The sequence below is a fragment of the Gopherus flavomarginatus genome, chromosome 3, assembly GCF_025201925.1.
Source record: "Gopherus flavomarginatus isolate rGopFla2 chromosome 3, rGopFla2.mat.asm, whole genome shotgun sequence".
In the NCBI taxonomy this organism is placed as follows: domain Eukaryota; kingdom Metazoa; phylum Chordata; order Testudines; family Testudinidae; genus Gopherus; species Gopherus flavomarginatus.
The window spans coordinates 5,816,937-5,832,427 of record NC_066619.1 but is presented as its reverse complement, the minus strand read 5'-3'; the positions used below and the strand labels follow the sequence as shown (position 1 = coordinate 5,832,427).

The 15,491-nt window shown below is 46.8% G+C and overlaps 1 protein-coding gene and 1 long non-coding RNA gene across 5 annotated transcripts in view; one reads left to right on the top strand and one right to left on the bottom strand.

The window, feature by feature from the left end:
* Positions 1 to 930: 930 nt before the first annotated feature.
* The window catches only part of LOC127046566 (uncharacterized), a 41,749-nt gene continuing 27,188 nt past the window's right edge, over positions 931 to 15,491 (top strand). The window contains exon 1 of the long non-coding RNA XR_007773124.1: positions 931 to 1,272. This is a non-coding gene — a long non-coding RNA (uncharacterized LOC127046566). The remainder of the gene's footprint in view (positions 1,273 to 15,491) is intronic.
* The window catches only part of UBAP2 (ubiquitin associated protein 2), a 130,008-nt gene continuing 119,389 nt past the window's right edge, over positions 4,873 to 15,491 (bottom strand). For all 4 annotated transcript variants that reach the window (XM_050943545.1, XM_050943541.1, XM_050943543.1 and 1 more), the window contains 7 exons: positions 13,125 to 13,203; positions 11,707 to 11,921; positions 10,468 to 10,567; positions 10,268 to 10,375; positions 8,914 to 8,981; positions 7,298 to 7,489; positions 4,873 to 5,052 (listed from right to left, as the gene is read on the bottom strand). In XM_050943545.1, the coding sequence (XP_050799502.1) occupies positions 4,957 to 5,052; positions 7,298 to 7,489; positions 8,914 to 8,981; positions 10,268 to 10,375; positions 10,468 to 10,567; positions 11,707 to 11,921; positions 13,125 to 13,203 (858 nt within the window). In that variant the 3' untranslated portion in view covers positions 4,873 to 4,956. The remainder of the gene's footprint in view (positions 5,053 to 7,297; positions 7,490 to 8,913; positions 8,982 to 10,267; positions 10,376 to 10,467; positions 10,568 to 11,706; positions 11,922 to 13,124; positions 13,204 to 15,491) is intronic.

Genomic DNA, 15,491 nt, shown 5'->3' with positions numbered 1-15,491 from the left:
GCCTCATGGACAGGTGTGTACTGGGTCAGATTAGCCTGACAGTTCTAAACATCAAGCTCCCTCTTCCCCTCTCCTCTGAATGAGAATTTGCTGATGTTAGAATGAACAAATGCTACAGTAGGACTAAAATTAGAGCAGGGCCAGTTCAGAGTTCCCTCTAGTGAATACCCTCTCCTGATGACATGCAACTACTGCTAGAAAATAACTTACTGAATGGTGAATTGCCCTGACTGGTAGTACACTTCGTTTCAGCAAGCAGTTCTCCCACTATTGAGGGTGCTGGGCGAAGATGGTCCTGGCATGACTGCCTGGAGGGCTGGCCACTAGCACTGTAACTGCGTTGCCCTGGACACATTGGATTGGTAGCAAAGCTAAGGAAGGCCGTAACTATTTCCTATATGGTTATGTGTAATGGAGGGGACACCTGTCAGAGGCAGGTATGAATTTGTATAGGGGGAAAAGCTCAACAGAAGGGGTAAGACTATCCAGTCTTCACTGTGTAACGCTGCTCTCCTTTCATGTTTGTTACTCTAGCGTTGCCAAAGCGCCTCTGTGGAGCCTCTGATGCAAATATTCCCTGTGCAGGGCTAGTGCCTGTACAAACCCCATAAGAGAGGGAGAAAATGACCCCACAAAACTTAGTGGAATATGCAACTAAAAGATACTTACCACCTTTAGCATCTCTGCTTCATAAACTTAAGTGTCGCACCTGTACACATTCTTCTGGACCCTAGTCTTATGGTGACAGGATGATTTGGAAAATATTAATCCCAAATCTGGCCAAGTTTCTGAATACTGACAAGAGCTAAAGTGCTAGAATGTGGGTAAATAAGCTCATTGTTGCATTTAATGCTTGTAGTCTTACCTAGCAGAAGGCCCCTGAATAACCATTATTGAAATACACGTCCTGACATGGCTCAGTGGTGGTGAATGACGGGGGAAGCTGGCTGCCTGGGGACAGAGAGGGACAAGTCACTGGAAAGCAGCTGGCCAGTCCCCCAGCTGTGGGGATATTAAACAATAGAGAAATCACTGTGCAGGCAGCCAGGGTGGTGCACAACAGCATTGATCCTGCCCTTAGAGGAAAGGAGCTTATTTCTGCACCAGTGCAAGCTGCCCCAGGGCCTATTACTCCTCCAGCTGGAGCTTATAAGAGTATTGCAGGGGGACCAGGGCTGCAGCTTTGAAGAAGATACAGCTCTCCAGCTCACAAGGAACTGAGAAAGAGGCAGCTGTGCAGGCAGTCAATGCAGAACTGGTAAAGGATTGCAGGTGAGTGCTACTTTCAGGAATGGACTGCAGGGCCTCAACCCACCCATCTCACTTCCATATTCTCCAGAGCTCAGGGGACTAGCCCTGGCCAAAGCCTGTGCTGCAAAGACATAGAAGGGAGGATAACAAGGCAGCTCAGTGCTACAGGTGCCACTAGTGCTTTTCAGTATTAATGTGAAGGGCTAACAAAAGGCAGCAGGCTCCAGCTCAGCTGTGAAGGTGTCTACACTGCAGCTGAACACCTTGTGAACCTGAGCTGGGTGCCATAGGCCAGCTGTGGGTTTTTACTGGCTGTGTAGAAAGCCCATGCTGAATCCCAGCTCTAGGACCCAGCAAACATCTACACTGCAATTAAATAACCCCTTAGCTTGAGTGTCTAATTGTAGTGTAGTTTCTCATGGTATGTCTATCTGTAGCACTTAGTAGCTGAGAGTTATACACTGTGAGATGCCGATCCACACGGCTGGCAAAGCTGGTCTCTGCAGATCCAGCTAATCAATGAACAAGCCCATCTTAATGCCAGCTAACTCTAAAATCTGAGCTGGAATTGCCAAGGAAGTAGGTTAGAAGCACCTCATGCTTCTGACAAGGGAAGGCTTGACCCTTCATGGTAGAAGCTGGTCCATGCATAGCCCCACTTCAAAAATCTGTTTAACCACACTGAGTCACCTATTCCTGCTTGTTTGGGAGTAGACTCAAAACTGTTCTTTCCAGCACCTGCCTACAGTTCGGTCAGCAAACACATACCCTCAGAGACCTCTCCTCACTCACTGTGCCTAGGTTCCCTAATCTTAAATGATTCTGTACCATTAATAGCCCTGGGAGAGCAAACCTGGTCTCTCTGAGTAAGCTTCCTGCAGCCACACTTAGTAATGGGTGAAACTTACCCATAGCTAGAGGGCCTAGTGCTTGTAAATGGTGCTTAGAACACAGGCTGGCCTACAGAGTTGTTGTGCACCTCCCATAGAGGCCTAAGAACCCCACTTCACTTAGGTCACATACATCATGAGGAAAAATCACATACTTCAAAATCTTGTCCAAGGCCTCAAAGTTCAGAGGCAATATTGCATCTCTTGCTGTAACTCTCCTTCACTCTTCCCCCAGCAATAAATAAATGGGATGTACCTAGTGCTTCCCAGTCTCTAGGTATTCTATTAAAAGTCCAGAAAGAATTTCCTAGCCCCCAAGACCTATTTCTGCTTCATACTGGAAACAGATGCAGAAAAGCTTAACTAGGCAGCCTGAAGGAAAAGCAGTTTTCAGGCTTGAGTAGCCTTTGAAGTTTGGACCTCAAAATTGTTTAAAATATTCCTATTTTCCCTAAAGGAGATTCATTACTTCTTTCTTAGCCTGAGGCACCTGACAAGAAAACTGGCCTGTTGTTTTCTCCCAGGGAAGCACTAAAGGTGTCCTACAAAGGAACTTGATAGCTGGGTGGTTCTGTGCTGCCCTGAATTCCAACAGGAGCAGCTCACAGAGGGCAAAATGCTGTTGCACTAAGTGGTCCTGCACTCTAGCAGTACATAAATCACAGAGATGATCCTATTGAAGCCAGCATGAAAACCCCAAGCCAAAGTGTCATTCCTCAGTTACACATGGGGCCCTAGGAACTCCCTAAACCCCGCTGTAAGCAGAACACACTCAATAGTGGTCATCAGTGGCTTTAAAGATACAGGCAAAGAAGGCCCACTTTGGACCACCTGGGGGGATTTGCAGCTTAGCCTTGCCAGGATATTTGGCTGACAGCCATCTTCCAAGATAAGATAACCTGCTGGCATTTTCAGTAGGTAGGTAAGTCTTCTATATTCATTGCTTACTCTGGCCATATTCAGTTTATGGCAAGCTTGCGTTTTAGCAGTTAGGCAAGTCTCTGCTTAGAACTACAGCCAGCAGAGGCTGCTCTGATACGAGCTGAAGGCAACATTAAGATCTGCATTAGACTCTGGGGCAGAGGAAACTGCTCTTCCACACCCTAGGATGGGAGAAAGATGTCAGTACTGATCCCCACTCTGAAAGGAGCCAGTCACATTTCTGGTGACTTCACCTCTCCCTTCATTTCCCTGAAACTTCAGCCCCACTGTCCTTTTTACTTTCTTTAAAAAGAGCATTGGAAGGCAGTTCCTCTCTAGCCTTCCTTACCCCTGTCTTCAGTACATGCAGACTGGCTAGAGGTATCACTGCATGTGGTGTCACCTGAAGCCACTTTTGCATTTGTCCCTCTGATTAAAGGAAGATTGATCCCTGGACACTGGCCACCTTTTTTTTTTTTTAAACCCAACAGCTGTATCAACACCACTACATTTCTGGGGGAGTAGAATGCTAAGGAGAGAACCAGCCTGATGGCCATCTACTGAAAAAGCAAGGAGCTGCTATTTCTACTACATGGGGCTGCAGGGTAATAGGCTCCAGCCAGCTAAACAGTTCCAGGATGAGGTGCATAGATCTCACCATGCCCCCTCCAAACTCCCTTTACACCCACTAGGCTCAACTAGCAGGGATCCAGCTTGCTACTCAATTCAAAACAGGCAGTTGGAAGGCACAGACATCCCTTTCTCCCAAAACCCCTCAGCCTTGCTGATGGTCTCATCCCACTGCCTGCAGAAGGGGGAATGGGAAGGGGTTTAGAAAGCAGCTGCTCCTTGAGTTTTTGTGAATGGAGACAGCAAACACCAGTTATACGCTCAGATCTTTATTATTAGGTGGAGTAAGGGCTAAAAAGAAATGAAACTTCTAAAACATTCACCACACTGGTGCAGGACAGGAAGGACCAAGAGCTTCCTCCATCAGTCTTTAAAAAAAAAAAAAAAAAAATGGGGCAGGGTAATGAAGTTTCCATCCATTAGCTCTGGGTATCCTGGGCAGGGGCAGCTTGGGGCACGAAGAAGAACAAGAGACAGCTTATATTTTTATTTAAGAAACCGCTACATAGTTTTGCCTCTAATGATGCAAAGGAGGTTTCAGGACACACTGACTGAGCCATCCAACATCTCTTGCTAGAGAAACAAAAAACCCTGTCAATTTTTTATTTATTTATTTAAAAATTGTGAAATAAAAAGATGCTGCTGCAGCCCATGGCCATGGTAACAAAACTGTCCACAAGACAGTGTCTTCCACACCAGCAGCAGTGGGGAGAGATGGGGACAAAAGGAGGGAGAGGGCCCACAAAAGAGTTTTAAAAAGTAACGGCTACATCTGAAAGGAAAAAATCAAAACAACAGGAGACAGAACCTCTGATTTGTCTTTTGGGCCAGGCCTTCTCATCTGCCTGAAATAAGAACTGCATTAAATAAATGGGCTCCTTCTTCAACAGAAATGGCACAGTTTGTCTTTTGACAGATTATAAAGCCCTTAGAGCTTAACAAAAACAAAAACAAACACAAACAAAGGAAGATGCTCTGGTGCAGAATGGAAGTGAATAATTAATTCTCCCTACAAAGAAAATAAAACAGGCTGCAAAGATGCAGAAACCACATTTAGGCTCTATTACATTTACAAATACATACATAAATATATTACATACAACAGCAACTCAAAGAGGGAGTGGGCGAGCACCACAGAAGGATGGCTGGCTGCAGTTCTCCCCGCACAGACGTTTGGCTGAGCAGTTATTTTTCTCCTAATAGTTCCAGGAATGGGCATCGACTTTTTCTTCTTTCAGTCTCCCCCTGCCTCCTTGTTTCGGTTTTAGTTTGTCCAGTATGGAGAAGTGCCATAGGCGGTTTTGGTAGCCTGAGACTTTTGCTGCATGGTGCTTGGCTGATTGCGCTGGCCAGATCCACCCTGGAAAGAAATGAAAAGGGAGCACATGTTCAGATCAGAAGCCACCATGGCTGGATCCCTAATCCTGAAGCCTCAGGGAGCACACTGCATTTATTAGCTTGGAGCAATGAAAGACCTGCCTGCCCCATCCATCCTCTCAGCAGCCCTGGGAATGGCCTTTGAAAGCAGCAAGGCCTTATGTTACAGCAGGGAAATGGTGTCCCTTGGCCCCCACAATGGAGGAAGAGTTGAGTATTCCAGCATCACACTGCCCCAGGCCTCAACAAAATCCACCAACAGCGAAAGCAAATCTCATCGGGAACACATGGTAGAAGTGCTGAGTAAGCTCATTTCCACAAGGCTTGCCCCATCTGGGGCAAGGCAGCCAGCCACCTCACTGCCTCTTTTCAGCCAGAGAACGTTCTTGCCTGCTGCAGCTGCAGCAAGGAGATGGCTTAAGTGATTTGCTGGGAGCGATCATCTATTGCATGGAAGAGATACCTTGAAACTGCACACTGAGGGCATGGCCAGTACCCAGCTTTCTACAGGTCAGGAGAATCAAAGCATCTGGATGCTCTGAGAATCATTTTGCCACAACCTTTACAACAACCTGAACCCCAAAAGGAAGTGTCAACTCTGGATGACCGTCATTCTGGCTGTGTCACGTGATGTAACTGGCCTTGAGGCCATCCCATATCTGCTCGGAAAACACCAATCTCCACTAGCACTGGCCTTCAGCAGTCAGGAAGAACATGAGGGCAGGGGACTGGACTCGACCTCTCGAGGTCCCTTCCAGTCTGAGAGTCTATGAATCTATGTGCCCAGAGCACAGGTCGTGGTGTCAAGTTCTCTTAGCACCTCAAAATGCATTACAGGCGGACACTCAAGCTGAGATGCTGCAGCATTTGTCCTCTGCTGCCAGGATACTGTCCTGCCTCCTAGAACGCAGACAACCCATCCCCAATCTAGGTGACTTTCAGCACAGAACTACTAGCTGTTTCCTCAGAAGACGAGGAACTCGACTCAGCCGAGTAGAACTAGGATTAACCAAGCTGTCCACGATCTGAAACAAGTCAGTTGACTGAGAGTGAGTGGAGCAGACAAACCTTTCCCCCTCTGCCTCCTGACCACTCACAATAAAAGTTCTTTTTAAAAATCTTTGATGCAGTCAGCTTGACTTCCCCAACTGACACCCAAGCGACCTCCTCTCTTGCTGATCATCTGTTAACCAAGATAACCTAGGAGGACAAATCTAAGGCTTGGGACACTTCGGGTCACTATTGTGATGGTAGGGGGTGAAAGACTTATTAAATCCTACCTAATCATTGACAGAGTAGCCTGTCAAAGGAACAGAGCCTCCTTCCCTCAGTGCCCTCTGGGAACGCTCCAGTTCCAGGAGTCTCTTAGGGCAGAGGAACAAAACACATTCCCCACCCTAAAAAGAAAGGTGTACCCCAAACTCCAACAGCAGGAGGCAATGATTGGCCCATGATCCAGGAAAATCATCCAAGTGGCTGACCCCAATGCCAGCCAACTCTAGATCAAGAATGTGACCAGCTGCATGACCTGAGCTAAGTCCATGATTTCTCTGGCTAATAAGCCACACGGCAGAAAACGAATTAGAAGAGGCATGTAAAAACATGGAGAGTGAAGGAAAATGGCCAGAACCTGGATGGGCAAAGGAGGTTCCCCCAGGGAGGGCTGGGACACCAGGGTGCACAGGTGTAAGATATCAGACACATCCAGGGACAGGGGAAATATTTTGTTATGTTCAGACACAAAGCAAACTTTGCATATTTTTCAAGAGACATTACCAGATGAAGGGAAATGAATGCAAAACCACCAGAGATACTAGGGAAGCTGGCGAGAAGGCTTATTTTGCTGCTAGCTGTATTTCTTTTGTTGTTACAGAACAATTAAGATGGTTGTAAACATCTCCGTGACCTGCCCAGGAAAGGAAAGTGGCAGTCTCTGCTGGCTGCTAGAGCTGCCCGCCTCTGCGCTGAGATTGTGTGCACCGAGGGGGAAAACTGCCACAAAGCCATGTTAGCCTCTTGGGTAGGGTGGGGAAGATGCTGTTCTCAAGGCTACATGGCAGTTTAGTCTGTATTAGCTAGTGAGGTACTTTGCCAGTGGGCAGAGCCAAAAGGAACAGGACTGAGTATCTGTGATGGGTGGGATCAGTTTGGACACGCTCTCTGGCTGATGGTCATCTAGTTACTTTGAGGAGCAGCCTCAGAAAGGCACCAGGGATTGACAGACTCACCTGCCCATCTTGTTGAAGGTGGTGATGCAGCATCTGGGAATGAGGCTGCTGATGTGCAGGCAGGATATGCAGGAACGGGGCTGGAGCATAACCTGGGGCAGCACCAGGGTTCAGTGGCCCAGTGGATCCAAGAGCAGATGGCAGGCTGAAAGGAGGCGGTGTGCCAGCATGGAATCCCTGCTTGTCAAACGTCTGCATTGAGGCAACAGGGAAGCAGTTAGACATTTTCCTCAGCACCCTTTGGGTGACCGAACAAGGGCAAGAGTTGCCTGAACAAAGAAAACTAACTCTTTACCAATCCAGATCCAATACACATCAGCACTTTAGCTAGATATTTAAAATCAAGTGTTCCCTTTCCTCTTAAAGGCACACTGCTGTGCTGCCTGGACTGAATCGGCTGACTTGGCTATCAATTGCTCATTGCGATTTCACTTTCTCTGACCTGTCTACTTGGTTTGTCCTTAGATTGCAAGCTCCTCAGAGCAGAAGCCACTCTTAAGTGTTTAGAAAGTCCCTAGTACATTGTGAGTATGACCACAAACAAGCAGTAATTGCCCATGACCCAAGATTAAATGATCCATTGACAGAATCTAAATTGTGCCTGTTGTTACCAGTAGAAGATGACCTCTTGGCTTCCCCATAGGCAGGAAATTCATGCACATTCTATACAATGCAGCAGACCAGCAAAAAAACCAACTAGTTCTTAGCAATCAATTTGCTCATGACAAAGTCAGGAAATATTTAAGCCAGTCAGGGCTGCTCAGTAAAAATGGCAGAAGAGGTCACAGCAGGAGTTTTGCTTCAAGTCCCCAACCCCTCATGTCTGCTGCTAAGCAGCAGACTTTAGACCCAGGTGCCTTTGTTCAGAGAATGTACAGCCACGCTCATCAGAAATGCAGGAGCAGATCCCGGGTAGACAGCAATACCTATATGGATCCCCACCCCAATGCCCTTACAAAAGGGCGCAGAGATTCCACACTCCAGAGTGGAATCAGGAATTAGTATTTAACCCCACGCATTCCACAGCTTCTCAAAGGGAGACTAGCTGCACCACAAACAGCCACAAGACAACAGCACTGGGTGGAAGACACAGTGATCTGGTATCAATGCGCACACAGCCCAAAAGGAACAGAGGAAGTCAATGGCCATAATTATAGATTTGTGTTTGTCCACACAGTCCAGCCTCTCTCGAGATGATGCTATGGCCCTGTGTTAGGACAATGCAGCCCTAAAACATTTGGGATACTGCATTTTAAAAGCATCTCAGGACTCAACAGAAGTTAGGCAATAATGTGGGAATCTTTGCTTCCACATTAACAGCCTGTGTCATGAGTCAGCATGGCAAGAGCAGGCTAAGGATGGAAAAGAGCAGTGGTGTCAAATGAGACACTTGGAAGTCCTCTTTAAATCAAGTGGAGTGAGTGCTGGAGAAAGGTCAGAGTCTGGGATTACCCCGTGGAATGGGGCTGAGAAATCAACAGCGGCCAAGAGGCTCCCTGAGAGGACGAGTCCTGCTGAAATGACACTGGCCAGTGATCTGACCACTTTACCCTGGGGCACAGGAGGGAGGAGGACATGTTCATGCTTCTCAGAAAGAATGGGCCATAGCTCCTCACCTGAGTCTTGTTATAGACTGAGCCACTGATATCAGGCACACCTGTGTTACTTGAGGTCACAGAAACACCTGGAAAACAAAAAGCCGCTGACAACGCAAGAGCCAAAGGCAACCCAACCTGAATCTTCCTTTTCCTTGCTCCTGGGATCCCCATCATGTTCATTGGCTGTTGCCTGCATCCTCTGTGCCACCCCCCCACTATATCAAATGAGGCTACTCCTGGCTGGGGTGTGCCCTTCCCTCCCATGCCATCCCAGGCCCTCTACAATTCCCCACATTAGGAGTCAAAAGAAAGTGCAAAGGCCTATTTCCTGAGCTCCCTTTATAAATCAGGCGTGAGACCACTATCCTAGGGCTCTTAACATTTATTTAGATCAAGAGAAGTCAATGTTCCCCTCAAATTAGGGAGCTCATTAAAAGATGCTGTGTGGTTCCCTGGTCCACAGTGGCTGAACCAGCTAGCGTGGCAGGATCAGAACCAAGCAGGAGACTGATCACCAGCTGGGAGATGGCCGTTCATTCCCAGTCTGAACTAGAATCATGGCTCCCACCTTGAGCCGTTTCACTTATGCAAGAAACAAAGATCAAAGTCTCTAGCCGATGAATGAAAGGATTGGGCTGGCTGGGTTTCCACTGCTCTCAGATATGTGAACAAGACTGAGGATATAGGTACTGAGCAGCTGGGCTGAGGAAGATTTTTCTGGTCAGTATTTATGTGAGTCAGGGTTGGATTAGTTAGTGCCAAGGGGTCACTGTACATTTCTCAAGTGGTCCCACTAGCATCTGCAGAGTTTAAGCTTTCATATAAAAGAAATCAATGTTCTAGCCCTTATGGTATGCAAAGAAAGCATTCCAGGTATGAATGGATGCTATCAGTGACTGAGTCTCCAGAGAGCCTGAAACACTTGCCCCCTTCACCTCAAAGGGTGTTGATTCTGGAGCCTAATCATGAATGTAAATAACATTCATGATTTAACTGGTAACTATTTCAGCAAAGAGACAGCTGCTCTGGGATCAGGGAGCTGGCGTCGGCAAAGTGCCACTATCCCTCCACCAAAACTGAACATTAGCTTCCAGCTGGCAGAGGTAACGGTTTGCTGTTTCTTCTCTGTGTAACTGAGGAAAGCTGGACTTCAGCCACTCAGCTCCTTACACAAAATTCAGCCATTGGCTTAGAAGGAACGTTTGGAACATTGAAAGCATTTTGAACATGAGAGATGGAGAAACAGCTTTGGACTCACCCCATTTGAGAGCTGGTCGTCATGCTGACCTGACACTGGGAATACTAGGAGTTTGCCCAGCAAGATCCCTGATCTGAAGTGCTTATGTGCACCTCAGATCCCTTTATTTGTTACCTTTCCCAGGTCCAGTGCCAGCAGATTTGTTTTGTGCTTGAGATGACCCACTGTAGCCTCCTTTGCTGTAGTCTCCAGCTGCCGTTCCCTGCGTTAAGTCATCATAACCTGCCAGTGTGGACAAGACATGGTGCTACAGTGAGCAAGAGCTCTGAGGACATTGAACGGCACAGATGCACGGTCCGCTGGAGTAACCTGACCTGCTCCATAACCATGTTGTCCATAACCACTTGGCTGCTGAAACGGGGTGGAAGCAGTGTTCAAATTGACGCCATGCTGCTTGGCTGATGCTGGAGGTACCTGGAGGCAAAAGGCATTCTCAGTTAGAAAACAGCATAAAAGCCAGTTTCCACTGCCATCTAGTGGGGAAGCTCATCCCATGGCTCCGCTGGCCTCACTGCGCTGCATCTCCCAGCTGTGAAACAGAGGCCTTTAAAGTGTCAGGAGATCCTTGATTCCTTTTGCAGTACCTCAGAGCAGTGAGATCTAGTGCTCTAAGCACAGGGCTGGGATCCATGAGTTCTACTCCAGCTTCCAACCCTGACTGCTGTATAGCCTTGTGAAAGTGACAGCTTCTCTGCCTCAGTTTACCCCTCTTGTAAAATGAGGACAGTATCTTCCAAGCTTAGATACAAGATTACCTATCAATTACAGAGCAAAGTTATCTCCACCCCAAGAAACGTGCCTGTTTTATACATTTATAAAAACAACAGTGAACAATGAATTCCCTCAAGAGTCTGGAGATCGCAAACCAGAGTCACCCAAACACACCGGTGAGATTACAGCCCCATAACTCAGGGAGCCTAGTATTTATTTTGTATAATAAAAAAGTACAAAGCCTGGATCCAAGCCTTGTACAGACCTCTACCACCTTCTCCTCCCAGGGAACCTCTTGCCTCCCAGTCGCCCCACTGGTGTCCCAAAGCCTCTTCCCTCTAACTAATTTCTCCAGCCTCTCCCACGCCACTGACTCAGCTTCTGCCTCCCTCTCCAACAGCCATCATGGGCTGCTATAATACAGTTGAGCTCAAATTTGTAATTCCTGGATGAACCATCACCTCCTCCCCTGCTCTCCCCCCACAACCCCAAACAGTTTTTGACTCTGATCAACATTCTCTGCTGTATCTCTATACCACTCACCATTGCCTACATAAAGTTAGAATATTACAGTCCTGGCCCTTTAAAGTTCCTCCAGTCCTGCACGGACAATATCATTTTACATGGAAGCCACAGAGCGGATGACAAACTTGGATGTCAAGCTTTAACGTTGCTTGCCAAGTTGCCATACAAGAGAAGTTCCACATGTAAGCTGAGCCTTATTTCACCAGAAATGCCCTGCAGGACAGGGGGAGCTTTAAAGGGCCAGGACTGCACTAGGCAAAGCTCGAGAAGCACAAAGAGGGCAGCTAATGGGGTAAGGTTTGGTTCCCATGACTTACAAACATGGTGGGCCCATACTGGAATGCACTGGGTACTCCTGGCACGCCGGCATAATATGGTAACCCCGTGTAGCTGTATCCTGGGGGCAACGTAGGGTTTAGGAAGGGCTGCTGAGTGGTGTGGTGAGTCTGCGTCTGATTCTGCTGTGGCTGAGCCAGGGTGGTAGCGGGAGCAGGGGAGGCAGAATCCCCGCGGCCAAATTTTGTTACATCACCTGCAAGAAAAGCCATCAACTGTTTCAGAAAGGTTGTTTCTCATCTTTTGCTTTCTCAGCTCTCCAGCATTGGCAAAAACTGTCAAGGGCCAGGCTTGTGATACAGTCAAGAGGGTGAGAGCATGGACTGAGAGTCAGGACTCCTGGGTTCCATTCCAGCAACTCACTGCATGACCCTGGCCAAGAGAGAACTCTCTGTGCCTCAGTTATCCCACTGACAAAATGGAGATAACAATACTTACCTGTCGCACAGGGGATCCAGTCACTGAGTGTTAGATCATTACATGAAATGTACTATAAGCATAAGTTCTGGGTGGCCAAACCAAACAGTTCATTGGGTTCAACTACCAGTCTCCCAGAAGTTAACCTGGCTAGTAACATCTCCTGGGCTAAAGAAATTAAGGTCTTTGACAAAAACATGCAAGTCACTGCAAGGTCTCTATTTGCCAAGCATGACCAGTTAGATCTCTGGTTCCTCACAGCACCAAGGCCAGGAAAGCCAGGCTTGCATCTGAGGCCAACTAATTAAAAATGTAGGAAGGGAAATTTGATTATTAGCCCAGAAGAGGCCTTCTAGTAGCGCCAGGCAATCCGAACAAGAAACCGAACCACACTTGTGTCCTGGGGACAGCCTTCAAGGTAGCACGATCATCAATTTCTAGGGGGGTGGAGGCAGAGATCCTGCAGGTGCCACCACAATACAAACAGTAACAATGGAATGGAATGAAGTCAGAGAGGCATTTAGAGAAGTCTGAAAGGGTCTAACCAAGAGTAACAGATTGACACTGACCAAAGGAGGCTGAATGCCAAGAAGAAGAGTTATTAGGCTGCAGATACTTTCCCAGTAGCAAAAGTTCTATTAGTTGAGTCATCTAAACCCAGACACAGCGCCATAAGGAACAACCTTGTATTGACTTTGGGATGGACTACAATTTGGAAGTTAAATCCCTCTTTCGTATGCTAGGACTTGTGTATGGAGTAGATATTAGCTGAATATTCCTGTTAATATCTTAAGGAAATCAATTGTCAGAAGCTGAAATGTGGCCACTTACAATTCCTGCTCGTCTGACTAGTTTGGACTGGCTGGCTAAGCTGCCTGTAGAGAGAAGGCCTGGATTGCTCCTTTGGCCATAGCAGCATGCCCTATGTTCAGAAACCAATGCTTCTATTCAACCATCATCCTCATCTTGACTTAGTACTGACCTGAGTATGGGTTGTTAGCAAGGCTCCCATCTCTGCCTGTCAAGGTTGCAGGAGCAGGGAATGTAATTCCATAATAATCCTGAAAAAGACAATATTTATTAATATTCAAATGCATAACAGAGCCAGCCTGTTTTATGAATGCTGCCTTATGTGCACGCAAAGATTCACAAAAGCAGAAGATTCCCAACAACACTGGGACAGGGTGAATGGGTTTATTTTTCCCTCCTGCCAAACGTGCAGGGAAGCATGGACAGAAACTTATCCAGGCAGGCTGTGGCAGAGCTGAAGATTTGGAGTGGCAGCCCTGGAAATCCCCAGTTCTACATAATGCCTGTTTAACACATTTAATGATTTCTCCTTAAAAACCATTCCTCAGCTGGTGACCAGTGTTCCAGCTCTGTAACACAAGCACTGCTGTAGAAAACCCCAGACGTTAACTAAGAAATGGTGCAAACATATATGAAAATGACCAGTGAGGGAGTTGCTAAAGGGGCACAATCAGAGTGTTACCATCCTAGATGGAGAATATAAGAACGTAAGAATGGCCCTACTGGGTCAGACCAAAGGCCCATCTAGCCCAGTTCCTGTCTTCCAACAGTGGCCAATGCCAGGTGCCCCAGAAGGAATGAACAGAACAGGTAATCATCAAGTGATCCATCCCCCCAGCTTCTAGCAAACGGAGGCTAGGGACACCATTCCTGCACATCCTGGCTAATAGCCACTGATGGACCTATCTTCCATGAATTTATCTAGTTCTTTTTTAATCCTGTTATAGTGTTGGCCTTCACAACATCCTCCGGCAAGGAGTTCCATAGGATGACTGTGCGTTGTGTGAAGAAATACTTCCTTTTGTTTGTTTTAAACTTGCTGCCTATTAATTTCATTTGGTGACCCCTAGTTCTTGTGTTATGAGAAGGAGTAAACAACACTTCCTTATCTACTTTCTCTATACCAGTCATGATTTCATAGACATCAGTCATATCGCCCCTCTTAGCCATCTCTTTTCCAAACTGAAAAGTCGCAGTCTTATTAATCTCTCCTCATACGGACGCGGTTCTATACCCCAAATCATTTTTGTTGCCCTTTTCTGAACCTTTTCCAATTCCAGTATACCTTTTTTGAGATGTTTAAATGATTCCTATTACAGTAGCACTTAAAGGGTCAAGACACCGCTGTGCTAGGTGCTGCAGACTCAGAATAGAAGCTGACCCCTGTCCAAGACAGTTTATAATCTAAAGACAGGACCCACAAGCAGAAAGACACACAAGAAGCACTGTGTAAATTACAATTTTTCCCAACTCTCTGCCCCTCCATAACAACCCCACCAGCAGTCCCAGTCCAGGTTTCTCGGCCAACCTGCACTCTCACCATCCACCCAAAAAGCCCTACCCCTACCCCACTGTGCTGCGTTCCCACGGAAAGACATTAACTTTAGTCTGGGGAAAGGAAAAAGTTTGACAGCTGCTTCCATCTCCCCCATCCTACCTACAAGATGCCTATGCGTATGTAACCGAAAACTCCACTAGGCTGTTTTGCTCTCAGATGTCATGCCTCCTGGTCCTCCTCACCCCCAAGCCTGCCCTTCAGTTTTACAGCTTGACTGGGCCCTTCTTGCCACTGAATATATTTGCTTCAGATTATTCCCACACACACCCCGAGACTGTCCCCAATATATTAGCTTGCACTTTCCATGCTGGGAAAGGATTTTTCTCCACATTTCTAATCTCTGTCCCCCTTCAGATCACACACATCTGTCCTCACTTGAGCTCCCATCACCTCCTAATTTTGTATCATTTGCGACTGTCATGAACATGCTCTCCACATCCTCTTCTCCATCTCTGAGGAACTCTCAATAAGACAGAATTTAATAGACGCCTACAGTATCAAGTGGACACCTTCCTGCAATTTGATCCATTGCTATTTATTATTATCCTCCACTTACCAATCTTCCAGCTAGTTTGTAAGCACATGGGACACTGTCATTTCCAAGCCAATATGAATTAACTGTAATGAGAGACCACCAAATCCTCTGCTAAAATCCCAACATATTATGTCATATTAAAGTGATATTTACCCTGACCGTCTCTCTCCAAGAGAAACAACAGACACCGTTTCAAGTGAAACCTGAAAGGTGCTAGATCAGAACTTACATTCCATATATTCCTTGGGGTCAGTCACCTTTCTAGATGAGGTGTACAACAAATACACACTCACACCTGTATAAGAACAATTCTGTGATATCAGGTTGGGAAGGATGTTAAATCCCATTGTCTTTCACATCAATTAAAGGAAAATCCAGATTCTCCTCCCTCCTCCTGCTCCCCCGACTAGCCCCATGAAAAAAGTTACAGGAGAAACAGCACAAAA